The sequence below is a fragment of the Lissotriton helveticus genome, chromosome 9 (assembly GCF_964261635.1).
Source record: "Lissotriton helveticus chromosome 9, aLisHel1.1, whole genome shotgun sequence".
Classification (NCBI taxonomy): domain Eukaryota; kingdom Metazoa; phylum Chordata; class Amphibia; order Caudata; family Salamandridae; genus Lissotriton; species Lissotriton helveticus.
The window spans coordinates 1,277,807,468-1,277,823,415 of NC_136070.1; the positions used below are offsets into that span (position 1 = coordinate 1,277,807,468).

Sequence of the window (15,948 nt, forward strand, 5' to 3'; positions counted from 1 at the left end):
GGATTACCTATAGCCCGGTGACTCCTGTATCGAAAGGGTTGGGAGACAGGGCACTCTTGGATTTCCCGTAGCCTGGTGGCTTCTGCATCGAAGGGGTTGGGACATAGGGCACTCTTGGATTACCTATAGCCCGGTGGCTCCTGTATCGATAGGGTTACCAGTCAGGGCACTCTTGGATTTCCCCCAGTCTGCTGGCACTTTTATCCGTAAGGCTGGCACACAGAATACTCCTGGATTCTCCCACATTGTGGAGACACATCTCATCCAATGGTCTCCTTTCTGTCACCTGCTTCAATGGTCCTTTGAACCTTCGCGTGTAGCATTTGAAGCTCTTGGCGTCCTCTTTTTTGGCCTTTCTACTCTTAAGGTTGACGGATAAGGGGCCCCCGGCTCCTTTCACCCCCCAGCTGGCGCGAGCCGTCCCGCACAGACCCACACGATGCTGCCCTCCCAGGAGGCCTCCAAGCTCTACCATGAGAACTACATGCGGAACTCGCGGGCCATCGGCGTCCTGTGGGCCATCTTCACCATCTGCTTCGCCATCATCAACGTGGTGGTCTTCATTCAGCCCTACTGGATCGGGGACAGCATCAACACTCCCAAGCCGGGCTACTTCGGCCTCTTCCACTACTGCGTGGACAATGGGCTGCCCAACCGGGACCTGACGTGCCAGGGCTCCTTCACAGACTTCTCCAGCATCCCGTCGGCGGCCTTCAAGGCGGCCGCCTTCTTTGTCCTCCTCTCCATGGTGCTCATCCTGGGCTGCATCACCTGCTTCGCCCTCTTCTTCTTCTGCAACACGGCCACGGTCTACAAGATCTGTGCCTGGATGCAGCTGCTGGCAGGTAAGGCGTGGTTATATCCCATGGGATTTATATTTCGGCGGTCACCGTTGTGACGGAGTAACCCGTCCGCTGAGATCTAAATCGGTCACTGAATTACTTTGCCAAGGAGGCCTTGCCTGCTTATAGATTGTAAATCCTAGTAGCTAAGAGGAGGTAAGCTGAGGCCTGGTTCTGGCCTAATCTGGAAGGTAAGGTGAACCCTGGTGGGGGCCCCGAGGACAGGTAAGGTGGGCCCTCAGCACAGCTCCGGAAGGCCGGTCATGAGACCGTTGGCTGGCGCTCCTCAGAGTAGGTGAGGACTTCACTGTCTTTGAGGACAGGAGAGGGAAGCCATGACTGCTGAGAGATGGTGGACTCAGGATCTGGGGGGAGGTGACCATGGTTTGGGGGCCCCGGGCCAGTGCTCAAGGGAAGCCATGACAGAGGCTCCTGGATGTAGACAGGGTGATGCCAGGTGGTGCTAGTGGTGGCAGATTAGAGGACAGATGTGGTGCTGATGTTGGGAGATGGCAGGCCAAGGTGAGGGTCCCAAAGGGGGTGAGGTTAGGATGGTGGGACAGATGTGCTTGATGTCCTACCAAGAGATGCCCTGATGGGGCTGAAGGTGTCACGTTATAGAATGGCCCTGAAGACCTGGCTGTTTGAGTGAGCATCTGGGGCCTGTAAGCTCCTGAATACCCTAATGGGTGATTAGCTGCACTTTATTAATTCTGATTGATTGATTGATTGATTGATAGAGGCCTCAGATGGAGATGAGACACCAGGATAAAGGGCTCATATTTGGACTAATCCAGAGATGAGAAGCAGGCATAGGATACAGCAGACGCGGGGTAGGGGTCTCCGGATAGGGAGGCAGAGGTGAAACTGAGGGGACTTACATAGGGAGGATATGACAAAATGTGGAGCAGAATTGGGGTGATGTTGGCACGATAAGAGGCAGAAGATGAGGCTAATGTAAAGGGCACATGAGTAGGCGGACGGCAAGTGAGAGGGTGGGAAGACGCTCTGGGTAAGGGAGGTTGCAGATGGGGCTGATGTAGGTAGGCTTAGAAAGGTACGGGAATGGGGCTGAAGTTGGTAGGTAAGGGTGCTTTGGGTGTGGCTAACTTCAGAGGCGCTGCCCCAAGATGGGCCGGATGATGTAACCATTGTGAGTGCAAGGATGCTGCTGGTGTCAGGGCTCATGCTGGCAGTTTAAAGCTAAACAGAGTTCTGTGATCATCTGTTTCATTCTAAAAGTGGACATTTATGGCTCCAACTGGCCCCTGTTTTTTCCCAATGATCGGCATTCATCATAGTTCACCTAAATAAGTCTGAATTAGAATACACAACGCAGGCCTGCAAATAAACAGAATGTCACTGCTGGATTTTAACAATGAAATGTTTGAGGCCACAATTCCTTAGAATGTTGTTTTTTAACCCCTTCGATGCTTGTGACGGAACCATTCCGTCATGCCTCACGGCTGAGCTGTGCGGAGGATGGAATGGTTCCGTCACGACCACGCCCGCGAATGGAATGTTCAGCACCGGGGGAGAATCGGCACCGCACGCAAGGTGTTAATGTCAGTGAAAAGAGTATTTGGCAATGTATTGATCAGTTTTTACCACAGTTTAAAATTGTCTTGTCCTGAAGAAGGCTTTTTCTCAAATAACTGAAACTGAAACGTAGGGGCCGATTCATAGAACTAACTTGAGACAAAATCCTAAACTCACTCCTTTTGGTATTCACAGAAGTTAGATTTTGTCTCAAGTTTGTCTTGGACAGACTTAAGACAGACTTAAGACAAAATCCTAACTTCTGTGAATACCAAAAGGAGTAAGTTTAGGATTTTGTCTTAAGTTAGTTTTGTGAATCGGGCCCATTGTGAATAGTGTTAATTTGTCTTGCCAGCATAATATTAATGTTTGAAACAAGGTGTTAAATGTATATGGCCTTAGGGTTGTTACTCCATAAGGACTTTGAGTGCTTGGAGACCGGTCAATGATTCTTACACCTCTCTTTGGTACCTCATGCTGCACACTTTTGTGTGAAGTTAATTTAATTGTATAGGCATCAAGAAAGCTATGGCGGACACAAGAATGGTAGAATCATGTACAGCCTGTTAGAGACACACTTTTACTTTGCAATTCAAACTGAACTGGATTCAGTCTTTCTTTATTTTCTTATTGTGTTCATTCCACAAAAATCATAACCATTGTTTTATCATTCTTGTCCCTTATTCCGGATTGGTTAGTAACTTAAAGGGATGTCCCAGTAGTGAAAATATCTGATGGAAAGAAAGCCAGATTGGAGCAGAGCTGGGCCTCTTTAAGGTTTGACCACATGGGGGTTATTTTTCCCTGAGGAAAAATCAGTAGCTTAAGATGAAAGGACGGAAACAGTATCCAATGCTGTGTTGTCAAAGTTTGTTCATTTCATACCGTAACTTTTGGGACTGGTGCAGCCTCCTCAGCAGCCCAGTGCAGGCGGATGATGACAGATGAATGCCCCATGGTGGGGGCTGCCAGTGGGAGACCCAGGGGGAGGGACGCCAGTGGCAGTTTGAGGCCCAGGATGTGGGCAGACACGGACTGGGGTGTCCCAGGAGGGCTCAGAGGGTTGAAGTTATGGGTCCAGGGTGTCACATTCGAACCCTGATGGGGGTTGATGTTGGCTCTTCTGTGTTGAATGGGGCTGAAGTTGTATGTTGACTTGAGGACAGAGCTATTATTGGCCCGGCATGAGGGTATCTGTATGTATGTATGTATGTAAGTATGTATGTATGTATGTATGTATGTATGTATGTATGTATGTAAGTATGTATGTATGTAAGTATGTATGTATGTATGTGTGTATGTATGTATGTAAGTATGTATGTATGTATGTATGTATGTATGTATGTATGTATGTAAGTATGTATGTATGTAAGTATGTATGTATGTATGTATGTGTGTATGTATGTATGTATGTATGTATGTATGTGTGTATGTATGTATGTAAGTATGTATGTATGTATGTGTGTATGTATGTATGTAAGTATGTATGTATGTATGTATGTATGTATGTAAGTATGTATGTATGTATGTATGTGTGTATGTATGTATGTGTGTATGTATGTATGTGTGTATGTGTGTATGTGTGTATGTATGTATGTAAGTATGTATGTATGTATGTATGTATGTATGTGTGTATGTATGTAGTATCTGCATAGTACAAAGCTTGCTGAAACACTGCGGAGCGCTGTACAGGGTCAAAGTCAGAGCAGGGCTTTAAGGGGATGAAAAAAAGTAGGGGGTCTCCGACAGGGGCGAAGCCTATATAAATAAAGTGTGACTTAAACATATATGATAAAACTGTCATAGAATGCCACCTTACCCACATGTTCGCATAGAATCACAACTGAAAATGGCTTACGTGACCACTGCTCTGTGCGCTTTGCAGAGAGGCCAAGGATTGGATGGGCATGTATTCCGAAAGGCTTTTTGACCCATTGACAGACACTTTGGAAAACTCACACTAGCTTTAGCCTCAACTCAATTGTTCCGGTTGTAAACACCTGGATGTGACTCAATTCAAATTATGAACTACGCAAGAGTATTACAATGCCTGGAAGAAAAAACATAACACAACATGCTTGATAACGGGAACACACATAGGGAATGCAAGATTAAGTAAAGCGTGTGAAATGCAAGCAGGAACAACATGGATTTCCTTAATGTTTTTTACACTCATTGTTCAGAAATCCATCAGTACCTTTGCATGAAGAGTTAAGGACATGAATACAGGGCCCAAAAGGGACATCTTTCAATATCCATTTTAAAATACTGCGGGGTCTGAGACTCGGAGGGACCCGGCCCACTTAAAGCCCCAAGACAGCGTTACAATAAGATGTTTCTAGACACTGGGGCTGAGTTCAGTGTGTGGAGGTGGAGTGTTTGCTGAGTCAGGAAGTAGAGTTCTTTCAAAAGGAGCATCTTCGGGTCTTTCCTATATTGGAGCAGAGCTGGGAGCTCCAGATGGATACAGGGCTGGGCTTCCGTATCGTTGCTGCATCGACGGAGAGGACCTGTTGCTGTGGGATCACTGACACAATACCGAGGGAAACAATATTGTTGACAAAAATATTGTGCCAAAAAATATTGTTTACCACAATATTATGCTCCTATACTTATAATGCGAAGTACAAAAATTTCAGAAAAAAAGTATTGCTCACACCACTATCGTCCACAAATCGACAAAAATATTATTTCACTAATAACTAATATTTAATACTATAAATAAATAAATACATATATAAACACACAAACACATCATATATATATATATATATATATATATATATATATATATATATATATATATATATACATACATATATATATATATATATATGCAAAAAAGAAGCAGAGAACTCTGGGTAGTTCTCAGTTTAGGTGGAAGGCAGCTCCTGTATAGAGCACCCTCAACACCAGCGACACTCTAAATTTGCTCACCTCAAATGTCTGTTTGTCTATCAAAGTCTTTAAGCGTAGGATTAGCACAGTGCTATTCCACGCCGAGCTGTAAAATGACAAAAGCCATTTATCACTCCAGGCACAATATTACAGCTTTGGATTGGTAAAAAACCATCCAAGCCAACCTGAAATGAATAAAAGCAACCCCTGACACGTGTTTCACTGTCATTACAGCTCTTCATAGAGTTTTAACTTTGTCCAGACACAAGGGGGCACTCAGTATAAGTCAAAACAATACCCTTGCAGGCATAGAGTGACGCATAAGTTATGCAAAAAAGAAAGAGAGAACTCTGGGTAGTTCCCAAGTTTAGGTGGAAAGCAGCTACTTCCACCTAAACTTGGGAACTACCCAGAGTTCTCTCCTTCCTTTTTGCATAATGTATGCGCCACTCTATGCCTGCAAGGCTATTGTTTTGATATATATATATATATATTTATTTTTTTCAACAAAGGTCCGAGCTTTTCGGGAGTCACGCTTCAGCTCCCCCATGTCCTCGACATTCCGATGATGATTTGTTTGCCCTACGCGTTTCGAGGCCGTCCTGCCTCTCGTCAGGGGCTGGCTGCATTCTCATTCGGCGCTTGCAACAGTCTCTTAAATGCGTGCATGATTAATTAATTGCACCCGTGTAAGCTCGGACCTTTGTTGAAAAAATTATTTACACACCTGTCCCGGTGTGCGGGAGAGCACCTACTAAAGGATGCCACCTCGAGATCAATGAAAATATGCTAAACATCGGCGCTTGGAGCCTACTATAGGTGGAAATTGAATCTCTAAGGACTACATGTCCCGACGTGCATCTGCTTGAAAAAACCCCAAATGTGACTTACACGGGTGCAATTAATTAATCATGCACGCATTTAAGAGACTGTTGCAAGCGCCGAATGAGAATGCAGCCAGCCCCTGACGAGAGGCAGGACGGCCTCGAAACGCGTAGGGCAAACAAATCATCATCGGAATGTCGAGGAGATGGGGGAGCTGAAGCGTGACTCCCGAAAAGCTCGGACCTTTGTTGAAAAAAAAAAAAATATATATATATATATATATATATATATATATATATATATATATATATATATATTCAACAGGTTTCCCCAACAAAGGGAAGGGTGGAGTCGCAGAAAGAAACAGGCTGTAAGCGTTCTAAAGTGTATATTTTCTTATTAATCCATTAATCCATCGGGGGTTGAAAAACAATATAGAAACCAACGCGTTTCGACAGCGTCCGCTGTCTTGCTCACGGTCAGTGTACTGTGCATCGCTCAGCAGTTTTAAGGAACCAACAAACAACATGATTACACCCGCCCCCTTGTCACATGGTACATGAACCACATGTTTGGGATTCTGGGACTTGTAGTTTAGTCCAATGATTTAGTGTAATACTTATATGAGTAATTACATTTGAGGGGTTGGAGTAAATTAGATGTTACTAATCCTCCCTTAGCAACTGTTGGTTCTGTAACCGCTATTTACTTGGGGAATACTGCCCTCCAATGGGCAGAATTTACCATTAGACATGTTAATACATCACTAAACAAACTGAGTATAGCCCTCCAGTGGGCTTTTCACCTGTACATATAATTCTTGATTCAACATTTAGTTAATTAACTATTGGAGTATGGCCCTCTAGTGGGCATTTTGACATGTCATAATTTATGGCTAATTTGTAGGTACTTGCCCAAGTGGGCTTCAAACAAAGGTGAAAAACTGGTGGGGGAGTGAAAAAATAAAATTTGGGACAAATCTAAGTTAATTATTTAGTTCATGGCAGGCGGAAGTCTTTACGGAGGTCAATAGTGTTCATTTAAAGGTGTATGTAAAGTTCCTCCGATTGATTTAACCCTGATGGGGTCATGGTTCTGAAACCAAGGATATGTTTAGATTCCTTGCGGCGTAGTAATTTTTCATTGTGTCCTCCTCTGGGTGATGGGTTCAGTGTCTCAATACCCCAAAAACGCAATTGCTTCCAGTCCCCATTATGCGCTGACTCCATATGTTTTGCAACCGCGTTGCTTCTGTCTTTATGCACAGTTGCACGGACATGTTCTAGGATCCGTTTTTTTAGTTCGCAAATTGTGCTGCCAATATATCTTAATTTGCACGGGCATTCAATCATGTACACCGTGTACCTGCTGTTGCAGGTTATACATTCATTGATTTTCCAGTTTTTTTTATCCGGCATGGTTATTTCTTGAGTTGGTTTAGCAATTTCACAGGCTTTGCAGTGGTAGCACTTCACGAATCCTTTTGTTTGTAGCCAATTTTTTCTTTTTGCTGGTGGCTGAAAATGGCTGTGAACCAATTGGTCCTGGAGGTTTTTAGCCCTTTTGTAAGTCACTGTCGGGTGTTTGCCCATCCTTTTTCCTATGATCGGGTCCAACTGTAGAATCTTCCAATTCTTCTTTAAGATTTGGTTTAGTTGTTTTATTTCTCTACTATATGTCGTGATTAACCTAATCGGCTCATCCTCCGTTTGAATGGGAATTTCTTTAGGTTTCAGGCTGTCCGGTCTTGAGGTCTTATTTGCTCTTTCCCAGCAGTGTTTTATTGTATGTTGGTTATATTGTCTCTTTTGGAAACGCATCGCCGAGTTTTGGCTCTGTTTTTGCCATTCATCTTCTTCGCTACAGATTCTCCTAAGTCGTAGGAATTCCCCGTAGGGGATGCTTGATATCAGGGACCGTTGGTGGAAACTGGTGGCTTCAAGTGTGGCATTTGTGGCTGTACTTTTCCGATGTAAAGTGGTCTCCATTTTGTTGTTTTTAATGTATACTTCGGTGTCCAGGAAGATGGCTTTATTGGAGCTGATGTTGTGCGTAAATCTTATGCCTGGCGTACTGGAATTCAGTATTTCAAAGTACTCAAGGAATTTTTCTTTTCCACCGTTCCATATCAAGAACAGATCATCAATAAATCTCTTCCAGATTATGATGTGTTGTGTAAATGGTTGTAATGTGGTATTCCAGGCCACTGTTTCCTCCCACCAACCCATGGCGGTGCAAGCGTAATTTGGGCTAAAGGAAAAGCCCATGGCTGCTCCATTCTTTTGCCTGTATATGGAGTCCCCAAACAAGAAGATGTTGTTGTTCAGTAAGTATTGTGTCATATCCATCAGCATGTTATTATGATTTGCATAGTGTATATTGCGTTCCTGAAAGACATGTTTACAGGCGTTCAGACCCATCTCATTGTCGATATTTGTGTATAATGAAATCACATCCATTGTGATCATTATAAATTCCGGTTGCCAGGTGATGAGCTTCAAGTTGCATAGGAAATCAGTTGTATCCCTGATATATGATTTAAGTTGTTTCACATGAGGATTTAGAAAGTAGTCTATGAAATTAGACAGTGGTTCCAGCAAGGAACCGTTTGACGACACTATAGGTCTCCCTGGTGGCTTCGTGGCATTTTTGTGGATCTTGGGTAGGAAATATATTGTTGCTGTTTTTGGGAAGTCTACCGTCAAGTATTTGGTCTCATCAGAGTCTAGCAATGATGCATTTTCCCATTGTCTTATTTTTCCATCCAGAATCCTCTTTGTGTCATAGGTTGGGTTGATGTCTAGTTTCTCATAATAATATGAGTTGTTCAATTGGATCATGGCTTCCTCAATGTATAGTTGGCGATCCCATAGGACGATATTCCCGCCCTTATCGGCTATTTTGATTTCAAAATTTGATTTGGTTTTGAGTGATGCCAGAGCCCGCCTTTCATTCTTTGAAAGATTATCATTATTGATGTTTTTTATTTGGATGTTGTATAGGTCATGAATGACCGCCTCCTGGAATAAGTCGATTTTGTTCCCTGGTGTAAGTTGGGGGTAGAATTTGGATTTTGCTTTGAGGCCGCTTGTTCCTGCTCCCAGTTGTGTTATTGCTGCTTCCAGACTGATGTCCATACCCTCTTCCGCATTCAAATTTAATACCGTTAGGTATGCTTCAGATTCTTTTGCCAGTAGTGTAGACATTGGTTTGGGTTGAACTTTAGGTATTTTAGGTTTGTTTTCCCTCTCAGCGAAGAATTTAGCCAGTTTGATTTTGCGGATATATAGGTATAGATCAATCCGTGTTTGGGCTATGTCTATATGTGCCGTGGGGCAAAAGTTTATTCCCTTTTTAAGTAAGGAGGTTTCCGCCTCTGAAATTTCCATTCCGGATAAATTGATTATCTGTAATTCCTCATTCACTTCCCCCTCTTTTGTTTCATCGATCTGGTTTCCGTGCCAGTTTTTTCGTTTGTAACTGTTTCTCCTGTGGCCCCTCCTGGTGTGGGTTTTGAGAATCTTGGTTGCCATGTTCTTCCTCTTCCCCTGGCTCTGCCGCGTGTATTTCTTTGCGCCCCGTGGCTGTATTCCCATTGTCGCTGTGACAAGACTAGGCGCATATCCCCTAAAAAAATCTTTTGTTGGGGATCCAGGTTGGCTTCTTCCTCACTGAGGTCAGCTGATGTTAGTGACGCCATACTGGATGATGAACTTGCTTGATTTGTTCTTGGCGGTCTGAAGGGGTCATATTTTCTGGCATACGTGAATATGCGACCTTGTGCATAGTCGTTAGCGTCCCTTTCAAATTTGGTTTGCTTTCTGATTCTCACTTCCTCTTCATGTCTTTCAATTTGTTTGTTGAGGTCCTCTTTAAATTTTGTCATTTCAGTATTAAGTTTTAAGGCATCCAGTTCTGTTTCCAGCGCTCTTAGTTCCTCCTTTACTTTTTCAAGTGCTATCTCTATATGCTTTACCAATATTTTTATCAGACCTAATGACGAATTTATAGTATGTTCCCCCCACTCCTGGAGTAGGTCATTGGTTACATCTGGTTGGCTCGGCATCATCAGTATGCGTAGACCCCGGGGCACCCTTTCAACTTCCAGGTATTTTTGTAAGGAGATCAGCTCCCATGATTTGTTTATCTCCTTTTTGTTTAATTTTTCCCAAAGGCGCAGTTTTTCCTTTGTGTCGTTTTTTCCTTGGTCTCTGTTACTTTCTGTTGATTTATTAGTATTACTTTTGTCAAACATAGTGACAATTAGTTCCTTCCTTTTGGCTTCCCGCCTGTCCATGTTTTCTTTCTCCTTTGTTTACAACCCCCTATAGTGGATATGCAATTATTCTGCTTGATTTTCTGAAAGAACGAGTCTGTTTCTGCTCTCGTGTTTCCTGCTTGTTACTATTGCCAAGGGTTATGTTAATAAATCCTTCGTTAGTATTCAATACTCCAATAGTTAATTAACTAAATGTTGAATCAAGAATTATATGTACAGGTGAAAAGCCCACTGGAGGGCTATACTCAGTTTGTTTAGTGATGTATTAACATGTCTAATGGTAAATTCTGCCCATTGGAGGGCAGTATTCCCCAAGTAAATAGCGGTTACAGAACCAACAGTTGCTAAGGGAGGATTAGTAACATCTAATTTACTCCAACCCCTCAAATGTAATTACTCATATAAGTATTACACTAAATCATTGGACTAAACTACAAGTCCCAGAATCCCAAACATGTGGTTCATGTACCATGTGACAAGGGGGCGGGTGTAATCATGTTGTTTGTTGGTTCCTTAAAACTGCTGAGCGATGCACAGTACACTGACCGTGAGCAAGACAGCGGACGCTGTCGAAACGCGTTGGTTTCTATATTGTTTTTCAACCCCCGATGGATTAATGGATTAAAAGAAAATATACACTTTAGAACGCTTACAGCCTGTTTCTTTCTGCGACTCCACCCTTCCCTTTGTTGGGGAAACCTGTTGAATTTATAGCGGTCAGGCTCGACCGCAGGAGTAACGCGACCAGAACCAAGAAGCGCCTAACGGAGGAAAAGGGAGCCGCCTTGTTGTAATTTGAATGTCCTCTGAGGTGCTCGCCGGTAATCAGGAATCCTGAATGCAGTGACTCACCCGGCACCGCACGATCAGCGGAAGAAGGCGTCCGGGCTTCAGCCGAGGAGGGACGACTCCAAGGTAAGAAGCGACCGGCTGCTGGAGTACGCAGATCCAATCTGTGCCGTGGGTATGACTGACGAAATGTAAGGACAATTGAGACACACTGAAGTGTAAACCGGCTATCTGGGGCTCGAGTATTTGACCTGTGAACTGAATTGCCAGACACTGCAGAGACTGTCATTGAATACTAACGAAGGATTTATTAACATAACCCTTGGCAATAGTAACAAGCAGGAAACACGAGAGCAGAAACAGACTCGTTCTTTCAGAAAATCAAGCAGAATAATTGCATATCCACTATAGGGGGTTGTAAACAAAGGAGAAAGAAAACATGGACAGGCGGGAAGCCAAAAGGAAGGAACTAATTGTCACTATGTTTGACAAAAGTAATACTAATAAATCAACAGAAAGTAACAGAGACCAAGGAAAAAACGACACAAAGGAAAAACTGCGCCTTTGGGAAAAATTAAACAAAAAGGAGATAAACAAATCATGGGAGCTGATCTCCTTACAAAAATACCTGGAAGTTGAAAGGGTGCCCCGGGGTCTACGCATACTGATGATGCCGAGCCAACCAGATGTAACCAATGACCTACTCCAGGAGTGGGGGGAACATACTATAAATTCGTCATTAGGTCTGATAAAAATATTGGTAAAGCATATAGAGATAGCACTTGAAAAAGTAAAGGAGGAACTAAGAGCGCTGGAAACAGAACTGGATGCCTTAAAACTTAATACTGAAATGACAAAATTTAAAGAGGACCTCAACAAACAAATTGAAAGACATGAAGAGGAAGTGAGAATCAGAAAGCAAACCAAATTTGAAAGGGACGCTAACGACTATGCACAAGGTCGCATATTCACGTATGCCAGAAAATATGACCCCTTCAGACCGCCAAGAACAAATCAAGCAAGTTCATCATCCAGTATGGCGTCACTAACATCAGCTGACCTCAGTGAGGAAGAAGCCAACCTGGATCCCCAACAAAAGATTTTTTTAGGGGATATGCGCCTAGTCTTGTCACAGCGACAATGGGAATACAGCCACGGGGCGCAAAGAAATACACGCGGCAGAGCCAGGGGAAGAGGAAGAACATGGCAACCAAGATTCTCAAAACCCACACCAGGAGGGGCCACAGGAGAAACAGTTACAAACGAAAAAACTGGCACGGAAACCAGATCGATGAAACAAAAGAGGGGGAAGTGAATGAGGAATTACAGATAATCAATTTATCCGGAATGGAAATTTCAGAGGCGGAAACCTCCTTACTTAAAAAGGGAATAAACTTTTGCCCCACGGCACATATAGACATAGCCCAAACACGGATTGATCTATACCTATATATCCGCAAAATCAAACTGGCTAAATTCTTCGCTGAGAGGGAAAACAAACCTAAAATACCTAAAGTTCAACCCAAACCAATGTCTACACTACTGGCAAAAGAATCTGAAGCATACCTAACGGTATTAAATTTGAATGCGGAAGAGGGTATGGACATCAGTCTGGAAGCAGCAATAACACAACTGGGAGCAGGAACAAGCGGCCTCAAAGCAAAATCCAAATTCTACCCCCAACTTACACCAGGGAACAAAATCGACTTATTCCAGGAGGCGGTCATTCATGACCTATACAACATCCAAATAAAAAACATCAATAATGATAATCTTTCAAAGAATGAAAGGCGGGCTCTGGCATCACTCAAAACCAAATCAAATTTTGAAATCAAAATAGCCGATAAGGGCGGGAATATCGTCCTATGGGATCGCCAACTATACATTGAGGAAGCCATGATCCAATTGAACAACTCATATTATTATGAGAAACTAGACATCAACCCAACCTATGACACAAAGAGGATTCTGGATGGAAAAATAAGACAATGGGAAAATGCATCATTGCTAGACTCTGATGAGACCAAATACTTGACGGTAGACTTCCCAAAAACAGCAACAATATATTTCCTACCCAAGATCCACAAAAATGCCACGAAGCCACCAGGGAGACCTATAGTGTCGTCAAACGGTTCCTTGCTGGAACCACTGTCTAATTTCATAGACTACTTTCTAAATCCTCATGTGAAACAACTTAAATCATATATCAGGGATACAACTGATTTCCTATGCAACTTGAAGCTCATCACCTGGCAACCGGAATTTATAATGATCACAATGGATGTGATTTCATTATACACAAATATCGACAATGAGATGGGTCTGAACGCCTGTAAACATGTCTTTCAGGAACGCAATATACACTATGCAAATCATAATAACATGCTGATGGATATGACACAATACTTACTGAACAACAACATCTTCTTGTTTGGGGACTCCATATACAGGCAAAAGAATGGAGCAGCCATGGGCTTTTCCTTTAGCCCAAATTACGCTTGCACCGCCATGGGTTGGTGGGAGGAAACAGTGGCCTGGAATACCACATTACAACCATTTACACAACACATCATAATCTGGAAGAGATTTATTGATGATCTGTTCTTGATATGGAACGGTGGAAAAGAAAAATTCCTTGAGTACTTTGAAATACTGAATTCCAGTACGCCAGGCATAAGATTTACGCACAACATCAGCTCCAATAAAGCCATCTTCCTGGACACCGAAGTATACATTAAAAACAACAAAATGGAGACCACTTCACATCGGAAAAGTACAGCCACAAATGCCACACTTGAAGCCACCAGTTTCCACCAACGGTCCCTGATATCAAGCATCCCCTACGGGGAATTCCTACGACTTAGGAGAATCTGTAGCGAAGAAGATGAATGGCAAAAACAGAGCCAAAACTCGGCGATGCGTTTCCAAAAGAGACAATATAACCAACATACAATAAAACACTGCTGGGAAAGAGCAAATAAGACCTCAAGACCGGACAGCCTGAAACCTAAAGAAATTCCCATTCAAACGGAGGATGAGCCGATTAGGTTAATCACGACATATAGTAGAGAAACAAAACAACTAAACCAAATCTTAAAGAAGAATTGGAAGATTCTACAGTTGGACCCGATCATAGGAAAAAGGATGGGCAAACACCCGACAGTGACTTACAAAAGGGCTAAAAACCTCCAGGACCAATTGGTTCACAGCCATTTTCAGCCACCAGCAAAAAGAAAAAATTGGCTACAAACAAAAGGATTCGTGAAGTGCTACCACTGCAAAGCCTGTGAAATTGCTAAACCAACTCAAGAAATAACCATGCCGGATAAAAAAAACTGGAAAATCAATGAATGTATAACCTGCAACAGCAGGTACACGGTGTACATGATTGAATGCCCGTGCAAATTAAGATATATTGGCAGCACAATTTGCGAACTAAAAAAACGGATCCTAGAACATGTCCGTGCAACTGTGCATAAAGACAGAAGCAACGCGGTTGCAAAACATATGGAGTCAGCGCATAATGGGGACTGGAAGCAATTGCGTTTTTGGGGTATTGAGACACTGAACCCATCACCCAGAGGAGGACACAATGAAAAATTACTACGCCGCAAGGAATCTAAACATATCCTTGGTTTCAGAACCATGACCCCATCAGGGTTAAATCAATCGGAGGAACTTTACATACACCTTTAAATGAACACTATTGACCTCCGTAAAGACTTCCGCCTGCCATGAACTAAATAATTAACTTAGATTTGTCCCAAATTTTATTTTTTCACTCCCCCACCAGTTTTTCACCTTTGTTTGAAGCTCACTTGGGCAAGTACCTACAAATTAGCCATAAATTATGACATGTCAAAATGCCCACTAGAGGGCCATACTCCAATAGTTAATTAACTAAATGTTGAATCAAGAATTATATGTACAGGTGAAAAGCCCACTGGAGGGCTATACTCAGTTTGTTTAGTGATGTATTAACATGTCTAATGGTAAATTCTGCCCATTGGAGGGCAGTATTCCCCAAGTAAATAGCGGTTACAGAACCAACAGTTGCTAAGGGAGGATTAGTAACATCTAATTTACTCCAACCCCTCAAATGTAATTACTCATATAAGTATTACACTAAATCATTGGACTAAACTACAAGTCCCAGAATCCCAAACATGTGGTTCATGTACCATGTGACAAGGGGGCGGGTGTAATCATGTTGTTTGTTGGTTCCTTAAAACTGCTGAGCGATGCACAGTACACTGACCGTGAGCAAGACAGCGGACGCTGTCGAAACGCGTTGGTTTCTATATTGTTTTTCAACCCCCGATGGATTAATGGATTAACAAGAAAATATACACTTTAGAACGCTTACAGCCTGTTTCTTTCTGCGACTCCACCCTTCCCTTTGTTGGGGAAACCTGTTGAATTTATAGCGGTCAGGCTCGACCGCAGGAGTAACGCGACCAGAACCAAGAAGCGCCTAACGGAGGAAAAGGGAGCCGCCTTGTTGTAATATATATATATATATAAAGAAAAGAAAAAAATATATATATTCTTCCATTGTTGTCCTAAGTTAAAGCCGCACTCCATTGTGTCACTACGGACAGCCCACTAGAATGCAATAAAAGAGCAATGCTGATAATAACGAGTTGCCTGCAGTAATCAAGGTGCTGCGAAATCAGCCCGTGATCAAAGACAATGGCTTTCCGAAACGCGTCGGGCATGTGAAACATTGCGGCTGCAACTGCCGGGTGTGCCAACAAGGAATAACAACCAGCTGAG

At 42.9% G+C, this 15,948-nt stretch overlaps 1 protein-coding gene across 1 annotated transcript in view; it reads left to right on the forward strand.

The window, feature by feature from the left end:
- The first annotated feature begins 334 nt into the window (after positions 1-334).
- Positions 335-15,948, forward strand: part of LHFPL4 (LHFPL tetraspan subfamily member 4) — a 336,997-nt gene continuing 321,383 nt past the window's right edge. The window contains exon 1 of the mRNA XM_078661857.1: positions 335-845. Coding sequence (XP_078517983.1) covers positions 440-845 — 406 coding nt within the window. The 5' untranslated portion in view covers positions 335-439. The remainder of the gene's footprint in view (positions 846-15,948) is intronic.